The sequence below is a fragment of the Meleagris gallopavo genome, chromosome 1, assembly GCF_905368555.1.
Source record: "Meleagris gallopavo chromosome 1, MGAL_WU_HG_1.1, whole genome shotgun sequence".
Taxonomy (NCBI): Eukaryota; Metazoa; Chordata; class Aves; order Galliformes; family Phasianidae; genus Meleagris; species Meleagris gallopavo.
Window position 1 is genome coordinate 190,175,875 of NC_139404.1, and position 9,644 is coordinate 190,185,518.

Genomic DNA, 9,644 nt, shown 5'->3' on the forward strand with positions numbered 1-9,644 from the left:
CATGAATATATCATTAAGAACTATAACATTCTTGTCAAAACCATGGCTGGCACTGCCCAGTTTTTCCAAACTCCTCCCCCAGGGTAATATTGAGTAGATGCTGCAATTTATTCTAGGGATCCTTTATCACTTTCAGTAAACGTAGGGATGTGTATAGAGAGGTGGTGGCACGTAAATTACCCCAAGATGTAGAAATACAGGGCAGAAGACCTTATTAACATTCTTGAATGAAGGATCCTGCACTAAATGGTGATTCAAAGTGACTAATGAGAAAGGCTTTTTCCCATTGTTTGTAAAAGTTACTGAGCAAGTTGGAGGAGCAATACAGCACGCTTGGGCAGTGGGCAAGGATCATCTAGAGTCAAACCTTACGAAAAGCACGTGAGAAGAATACATCCCCATTTAAACCTCTCTGAAAATGAAATACCTAACCAAGGGTGTGCAATATGTGCTTATTTATAAGTGTGCTTCATGGAGCCTAGAAAGCTCATTGTCCCATGTCCATCATTGGTGACATCTACATTAATTATGTCTATCTTTTGCATAATTAGAGCTCTTGTTCATCTGGTGGGGGAGCTCGGCTTGGCTCCCCATCCATCTGTTAATTATGTCACTCTCTAGGCTGTGCATGAGATCCCCCACAGATAGCACAGACAGAACCAGAAAAGAGCTCCTATTGCTTCTCTAGCTATTGTGCTAGCAATGGAAAGGGGGAGTGGAGGGGATTTCTCCATCTTTCCTGGCACTGTGAATAGAAGTCCCACTTAGGTTTTAGATGTTTTAACTTGAATAAACCCAAAATACATCCTTTAACTTGTATATCTATGTTCCCTTATAATTTTCTCCTTCATAGAGCAAACTCACAACCACCAGGAGAGTTATGCTAAATCCTTAATTTTATTTCCCCTGTGCTTTGAAACCTTTCCCTAGAAATGGCCACCATGGAAGTGAGGGTTTATTTCCCTTCCCCCACTGTTTTATAAATAATAGCAAAGATGTTCATGCTGCAATGCCTGTATTGTCTGAATTGTCTTCTAACAGCCAGGTAAGAATGTGAGCCTTTAGCTTGTGGACTGTTTAAGGCAATACCCTTCATGGATGTTAAATTTCCTCAAAATAATTGGAGTGCAGCAAACTTTTCTTTGTAGCCTATTTTTAATCCTGGATGTCATTACATTATTGAGTTGAGCCATTGGCAGTACCAGGAGAGTTTTGTTGTAGCATCCTCTTGCTTTTGTGAAATTTGAGCAAATAATTGTTCATGAGCAGGGGTCTGTAAGAAGACTGCACTGCCATGAATTGATGAGAGCATTTCCAGAGACATTTTGCAGTAATGATGAGCTGCTGACTTGCTCTGTGCTTGCTCCATTATACGCTAACAGCAAAAGTGACTTTGTATTATACCTGACTACAAATGATCCAGTCTGTCGTATCCTGCAGTGTTTCTTCTGCATAAGCCACATCTCAAACAAAGGTATGGAACATTGTACAGGCTTTGTGGGAAATAGTTGGATTTAGGGTCCTCCTTGAGTTTTGAACAACCTGCTTCGGCCAAGCTAGAATGGGATATAGAGGGGTGTGGCAACTTTGAGTGTCATACCTGCAATGCAGGGCATTGAAATGTGGCACAAGGAAAAATTAAGATAGAAGGAACTGTTACAAATATTTTGATATTTTGGCACAGAAACCTCAAAGCATTCTATAAAGCATAATGGCCCCTAGATTCTCTAGGAACGATTTCTTATTTACAGATGGAGGACACTGAAGCACAAAATAATAGCTCAGCTGTTGGAGTCCAAACTAGACCCTCACAGCATTAAGGCAAAAACTCATTTTTCCCTTTACCTCCTTCAGTCTGTAAGTGTAAATACAATTCTATTTATCGAAATATTGAGTATCGGGGGAATAACATGACAACAGCTCTTTTCCACTGCAAAGAATTAAAGATCTAAAAAAAAGACGAGGTGGAAAAAAAATCAAACGTGGAACTCTTCATTAAATATTGTCAGAGACATTCAAGGTCAGGCTGGATGGGGCTCTGAGCAACTGATGGAGCTGTGGTGGTCCCTGCTCATTGCAGTGGAGTTGGATTAGGTGGCCTTGAAGGGTCCTTTCCAACTCAAATGATTCTATGATTCTACAATTTTGCTGGTCTCCATCATGTTAAGCAGTGCCTTCAGGTCACTGGGCATCTCCTTCTAATTCATCTTTCTCTTCTTTCCGTTCTCAGTCAATTTTAGGGGTCCAGTGTGAAGTGCAGAAGCAGCTGAAGGCCTTTGTCACCCTTGAGCGCTTCGAACGAATCTACAGCTCCAGCATTGCCGGGTGCCAGCAGATCAAGAAGAACAAGAACTTCGCCTCTGGAGGCTCTATCTTTGGCAAAGGTGTCAAGTTTGCCATGAAGGACGGGCGTGTGGCCACTGACATCATCAGTGTGGCCAATGAGGATGGGCGGAGGATCGCCGCCATCTTGAACAATGCCCATTACCTAGAGAACTTGCACTTCACGATCGACGGGGTGGACACGCATTACTTCATCAAGCAGGGCCCGTCAGAGGGCGACTTGTCCATCTTAGGCCTCAGTGGCGGGCGGAGGACCCTGGAGAATGGTGTCAACGTCACGGTGTCCCAGATCAACACAGTGCTGGGTGGAAGGACTAGACGTTACACGGACATCCAGCTGCAGTATGGCGCGCTGTGTCTGAACACTCGCTATGGGACCACTTTGGACGAGGAGAAGGCCCGTGTCCTGGAGCTGGCCCGGCAGCGCGCCGTGGCCCAAGCTTGGGCCCGGGAACAACAGAGATTGAGGGATGGGGAGGAGGGGATTCGCTCGTGGACAGAAGGGGAGAAGCAACAAGTGCTAAACACGGGCCGGGTACAGGGCTACGACGGCTATTTTGTGATCTCAGTGGAGCAGTACCCAGAACTCTCAGACAGCGCCAACAACATCCACTTCATGAGACAGAGTGAAATGGGCAGAAGGTGACAGAGAGGGTCGATACGGTGACTTCTTGCCAAAGACAGCTACTCTTTTGTGGCCACTTACCTGACTGTGTTGTACTCAATCCTTTTTCTAAACTGAACAAGGTGGGGGGGGAGGAAAATTAGAAAGAGAAGGAATAATACAGTTGCACTGTAACTCATGCAACATAACTTTTTTTCCCCTTTAATTTGGCCTTCACACATTTTTTGCAATGAACAGAAGGAATATTTTGCCGTAGTGTGATCACAGTGAAATTTACTGTCTCTTGTCCTTTTTTTTTTTCCCCTTTGTGAGGAATTTGAAGTGGGGAGTCGTCAACGTACGTCCTTAGGTGTGAAGTGAGAAATGGGTGTCTGTGCTAACTTGTGTCATCCTAACCCTTTCTGATCTGGGGCAGGGACAGATAGCCTTCCACCCAAAACATAGGGAGCCCACGGCGTGCCGGAGAGCTCTTTCTGAGAAGAAAGGAAAAAGAAGATGACACTGATTCCTGAACTCTGAAAGCGACTGTCTGAATCATGTGCCTCAAAAGAGACGTTACAAGTAGTTTTCACGTTTCACTTGGGACTTAAAAGTGTTTTTTGGGGGCTCCTGCTGAGCAGAAGTAGATTATAGAGGCGAAGGAGCTGATTATATTAACTTGCAAGATGATTCTCTTCCTTCCTGAACTGGAATAAAAAAAGAAAAAAAATCAGTCTTTTTTTATTATGAGAGTAGATACTTTTTGTTTGTTTTCGTGTGTGTGTGCAAATCCTGGTTTTAGTTAAAACCTAGCAAAAGCCAAGAAAGGGACTCCTGCTCTATTGAGAAAAGCTAAAAAAAATCCTCTCTCATAAGTAGAGCTGTTCTATAGGTGGATTTAATGCACCCATGTTGTACATTTGCTGATGGCATTATTTCATTAAATGTATAGTGTTTCAGTACATGAGGCTACGTGTTTAACAGTCCACTGTGCTGTATCTGATAAAACCAGTTAATTTTTAGGAAGCTGATTTGAATTTAAAAGTAGTAATAGTATCCCAGTGACATACCACTGAAAATTAGAGCAAGCCAAACCCTGCTTTTCCTGATTCTGGAGCTTGTATTTATTGGCTGGGAAATGCAGTTTTGAGTAGCATGCTGGCAAGTCATTTATGACTATGGCAGATAAATGTCTCCAGGGGACTTTGGCAGCAGGGATTTTAAAACGTTTAATAAGTAGCAACAGCTTGTGCATGGTGGGACAAGAAGGGGAATGCTGGAGTCAACCTTCTCACTATTTCTTACACGAGACTGAGTTTAATGGAGAGCCCAGTTGACTGTTAGCAGTGAAGAGGGGGAAATTTGGAAATGCCCACTACGGAGGGGACCAAGTGCTTTAATAAGAAACTGCTGACAGAGTTACTCGGCATGCTAATGTAATTTGTATTCACATAACCTCTGTGCTCTGGTATTTGCAAGAGTCCTTGAAATTCAAGGGAACAAGGAGATGAGTCGAGCATCCTCTTCCCTGCCTGCAGCAGCCCCATGGTAGCCAGGGGCCATTCCTGCAGGCAAAGATATTGCCTATCTCTCACTGGGGCTATGGCTGGAGGTGGCCAACCCTGGTCCTGAATAGGCATCTCCATCACTCTGACACGTATGTATTCTGATTCTGAGAGCTCTCATTGTGCCTCTCTGAGAACATCTCAATCCTGATCTTTTTTTTTTCCTCATTCACTTCGTTGTTTTTTTTTCCTGGCTTTGCAGAGACATATGAACCCAGGCCAAGGCTGTTCCTTTGCTTGGCACCCTACAACTCCTGTCCTCAGAGCCACCACTGCTGGCATCCTCAACCCAGTCTGATGCTTCTTTGCAGGCTCCGTTCCCCAAGATAATGCATGTTGGGCATGCACTGCTTGAGCAGCAAGATGTGGGCAACCCCAGTGCAGTCCCAGTTTCCCTGCAGATGCTGGCTGACAACTCCAGCTGCCTTGCCTCTCTGTTCCTGGGCACTAGCCAGGAGGAAGGTGACAGGATGGAAATTCCCCCAGCAGACTATTCCTCCTCCAATTCACCATCATTTGTATTTTGGCAGCTGCAGAGCCCAGGGCTGAGCCTCCCTGGGGCCGACTGGTACAGCCCTGAATCTGGCGGTCTCTCCTGTCTGCAGCAAGGGTGACATTGCTGATGCCATAACCAACGTCCTAATCACCACCATCCCTTGCCGCATGCAACTTTTATGCTTTAGCAGGAGTGAATCACAGGCAGCTGTGTTAGAAAGGGCATCCAGCCCTGTTAGAGCCAGGTGAGAGCAGCAGCACCACTCAGGGCTTTGGCAGTCACTGATGAAAAAGCCATGGCATCACCGCTTGTGTTGCTGGGATAGAGCCCTTGACAAGCCTCGGTTGATGTGAGGATGCTCTGGTGGGGATTGGAGCAACATCAGCCAAACAGCAGCTGCCACTCAGAAGAGGCAGCGTTGCCTTCTCAGGGCTGACCAGTTCCCCTCCATGGGAAACACTAGCATTCCCACATCTCCTCGATTTTGTGGTGGCTTTTGAGTGGCTAAAAGAGCACACGTGGAGCAAAAAAGAGATATATGGGAAGATGAATGGAAAGGCATAAATGTCCCATATACATCCTACCCAATGCTCCTGTCCAAGTGGCTCCGAAGAGAAGCGGTGCTTCTACTTCCATCCCCATCCATGTATTACAGTGCTACCAGGAACAGAGCAAGAACAAACCGCACCATCAAGGGAAGAGGTCTGAGTGTGAAAATTTCCTACTGGAACAGCCTGAGATGGCACCTCTACAGCCTTACAGACTCTTCAGGTTATTACAGGAGGTAATGTCTTTGAGGAGCTCAACCATTTTTTGAGTCTCATGGTCCCACCCACCATGGTGCAGGCAGCACAGGCTGCTCTTCTCTGCATGCCCAAGCTCTGCAGACCTGCAGCCTGTATGGAACTATTGACAACATGTCAATAAAAGGGGGAAAAAAAGTACATATATATATTTGTATGTATATATAAGTGATGTTCTCTGTTTTATCAAGGTTTTTAACTGGAAAAAGAAAAAAAAAAACGATTGTCTCTTCAGTGATGGGTACAAACCTACCTGAAGATGTCAACTGGTCAGGGTTCTAGGTGTCCCTGCTAGAGCAGGGGCTGGGCAGAGAACTCAGAGGTCTTTGCCAGCCTTTTGGTGATTGTGATTCTGTTTCTGAAACTTTGTCCACTGTGAAACCTTCAACATTTCCACTGTACTTATGCGGTAAAACAAGAAGCAAATATTTTCAGTCTCAAAGCCCTAAATTTCCCCCTTTTGTTAATGAAAAGTGCTTTTTCTACAGGACTTCACTGTTTTTCCTTGGAACTTAAAGGAGGAAGCTATAACATAACCAGTGCTGAGCCAAACCCTGAGCCAAAGTAAGGGACTGTAAAGTAATGCTGTTACTAAGCATTTCCATTCAACTCCTGGCCATGTAGCCCTTGTGCAACCCCATTTGCTCCCCTGCAGGCCCACATCATGGCTGCCCAACCCTCCTTGTTTTGTTTATGGGCTGTGGATGCTTCACTTCTGGAAGGCTTTGGATACCAATCCCACTGAGCTAAGCCCGATATCCCATGGCTCTTGGTGCACTTCTGAAAGCCAGTCAAGTGCATGACCATTGCTACAGAGAATCACAGAACGTGGTTTCGGCCTTGTATGCATTCATGGCTTGACTTGGAGATTCCAAAAAGAGGAACCACTTCAAAATGCAAAGGATTGGCTTGAATTACTTCAAACTCCTGGGAATGTCTTCATATTGAAGAGCTGTGTGAAGGGCTGGGACCAAAGCTGGAAGATCAATTCCAACATCCTGTACTGGTCAGTCCCGATACGAGCGGTAGGTGAAGGATGATGGCTCCAACCCTCCATAGCCACTGCTGGTACCAAAATGAGCTTCACTTGGAGATGTACTAGTGATGGGATCGACTGGATTTGGACACAAGTTGGTGCCATGATGGCTCTACACCTGTGATACATCCTGCATGCTGAACCTGGACAGAGCGAATCTAATTTGACATTGCAAGAAATGACACAGAATTTGTTTCCTCTGAGATCTTTTTTTTTTATTTTATTTTTATTTTTGTCCTTTGCAATTGAAGATTAAAGCTTGGAAAAATCATTAATCAGCAATGACCAGAGGGAATCATGCAGCTCATCATATCTGTGTCATCACAGCTATTGATAGAGCTCCACGAAAATGGGACAACAAATCTAAATGATACCAGGCAGGAGCTAAGGAGATGAAGGTCATTTCAAGCCCGGTGCTTGATTTGGGTTTAAAGCCACAGATTGAGAGCCATCCCCACGATCTGTCTGGCTGCAGGTTGGAAGCAGTGAGGGAGATTTCTGTCATATATCTTGTAGTTGCTCTATAGAGCTTAGGGAACTGGGTGAGATTCTACTCTGTCTATTATACAGAGAGTGTAACCAGAGTAAATCAACATAGTTAAAAAAAAAAAAAAATCTAATAAAGTACTTTTTCAGCTGTGACTTGTAAGTGTCACCGTGATAGATGGCAGTGCAATCCATTATGCAAAGACAAGGCTCTTAACATGAAATTTTAGAATTCAATTTTACGATTTACAGAGAGGGCCCCCCTCGTATTTACAGCACAGCAGCCTGTTTGAATCTGTTCTCGGTGTAATTGAAACCAGGGACACGGGTCTTGGCTGCTCACTCTGCCACTTTTTAAACAGGGAGGAGAAATAAGTACCTATAATGTTAATAATAGAGCTAAAAAGATCGCTTTGCTGTTAAACCTTTTTTCCTGTATCTCCCCTTGCTGATGGCGAAGGGCTGCATGTCTGTGCTGCTGGAGCTGGGAATGGGAATGTACTGGGGTTGGGTTTGGTGGGATGAATCCAGCACCCTCTGTCCTACAGCATCCACATCCTTATGTGGACACCTTTGAGCATCTCTTTTTTAAAATGACTCTTTTTGTCACCATCACTAAATATGTGGTTATTTGAACTCCCCTGTTATACTGAAAGATTCCAAGTTTTGTCAACAATAAAACAGATTTTTTTTTTTAATCTCTATAGTTCATTAAAATTACTTGTGACTGCAGAGTGAATTTGCAACAACTTCTGTGGGACAGGAGCCCTGTGTTGCTCCCAGCATCATGCAGCATGCACAATGCTGTGCCCCCAAAACCATCCCACAAAAGGGAATCCTTCTGTGTCTCTATGCTGCTTTCCTCTAAGTAGTGCAAAAACTTGGTGTTCTTGGCAAAGTACTGTAAGGCTCGACTCTTAACTCCCACTCCAGTGGCCCATGCCTTCTGCTCAGGGGAGCACTGAAAACCACGAGTGAAAATTAACTAACACACACACATATATATATATATATACACACACACACATATATGTGTGTATTTTTTTTCCTTTTTTAAAACTGCTCAAGCAAACAACAGAACTTTCCAAAAACTATTACAACTCCTGGACAATCAAAGAAACACACTTTCTTATTAAAAAAGGTTAATTTTGTGCGAGGACTTCTAATGCAGCTGCATCTGAGAGGAGGACTTGGTGTCAATGCTGCATCTACAAGCCCAGCGCTGGAGACTCTTGTCATTACCCTGTGTAATAATTTTCCTGAAGTCTGGAACTAATTTCTTGAGAATTTTTTTTTTTTCTCGACACTCTGCATTTCTAATGCTGTATTCTTGACTGTGTAAATACAACCAGGCTGTAAATAAGTGCAGATGTAGATACCTTCTAGAAAAAAAAAAAGAAAGAAAAGAAAAAAGGGAAAAAAAAAAAAAAGAAACCACCAACAAAAAATGAACAGACAAAAGTGACCGTGTGTAGCCTTCGGTGACAAATAAAAGACTATTTTGTGTTTAAATAGCTTTTTTTTTCCTTTTTTTTTTTTTCTTTTCTTTTTTTTTTAATGAAAGTGCTGAATTTCCCCACCTCAGCTGCTTGCTTTTGGCATGGGATTGGAGCTGGAAAACCAGCCACGAGGAGATGGATCCAGTTTAGGGACCAGAGCTGCACTTCGGGCAGCTCCAAAAGCCCCTGTCCATGGTGCTGTGCACCCTCTCTGAGTGCTCCTGCTGGGGCAGGTGGTACCTAAAGGTGCCTCCAGCCTCAGCCATCTGGTGATGCTGTGAATTGGCACTGCCATGAGCATTTGCATCAGTACAAGCTGTCCAGAGAAGTTGTGAGTGCCCCATCATTTGGTTCCGATGGCCTGGTTGGATGATATACCCTGGGCAACCTGAGCTGGTGAGTGGCAAACGGACCATGACAGAGGGTTGGAACTGGTTGATCACTGAGGTCCCTTCCAACCCAAGCTACTCTGTTTGATTCTATGATTCTCAGGGCTTTGCATTTCCATGGGTTATATCCTAGGATTCGGGGCATCCCCATGGCAGTGGAGGAAGCAGAAAGTTCTGCTCTTCATTTTGGAAACTAAATCCATAAAGACCTCTGAAATCTTTTGTTATGCACGTTTTTTCCCCACAGTGGAGATCATTCTCCCATTGCTCAGGTGTTGCATGTACCATCATCAGTCACTTTCTCAGAGGACCAGGGAAAGTCAACGCATGATGTCCTGTCCCACACATTATGCACTGTGCATAATAACAGTATGCACTGTTAGTGATGCAACACTCATTGTGTCAGACTCTCAGAAAACCATT

At 44.3% G+C, this 9,644-nt stretch overlaps 1 protein-coding gene across 8 annotated transcripts in view; it reads left to right on the forward strand.

Moving 5' to 3' along the window:
• Window positions 1-8,031, forward strand: part of TENM4 (teneurin transmembrane protein 4) — a 594,920-nt gene extending 586,889 nt beyond the window's left edge. For all 8 annotated transcript variants that reach the window (XM_085216460.1, XM_085216463.1, XM_085216464.1 and 5 more), the window contains one exon: window positions 2,231-8,031. In XM_085216460.1, coding sequence (XP_085072586.1) covers window positions 2,231-2,989 — 759 coding nt within the window. In that variant the 3' untranslated portion in view covers window positions 2,990-8,031. The remainder of the gene's footprint in view (window positions 1-2,230) is intronic.
• The last annotated feature ends 1,613 nt before the right edge of the window (window positions 8,032-9,644 follow it).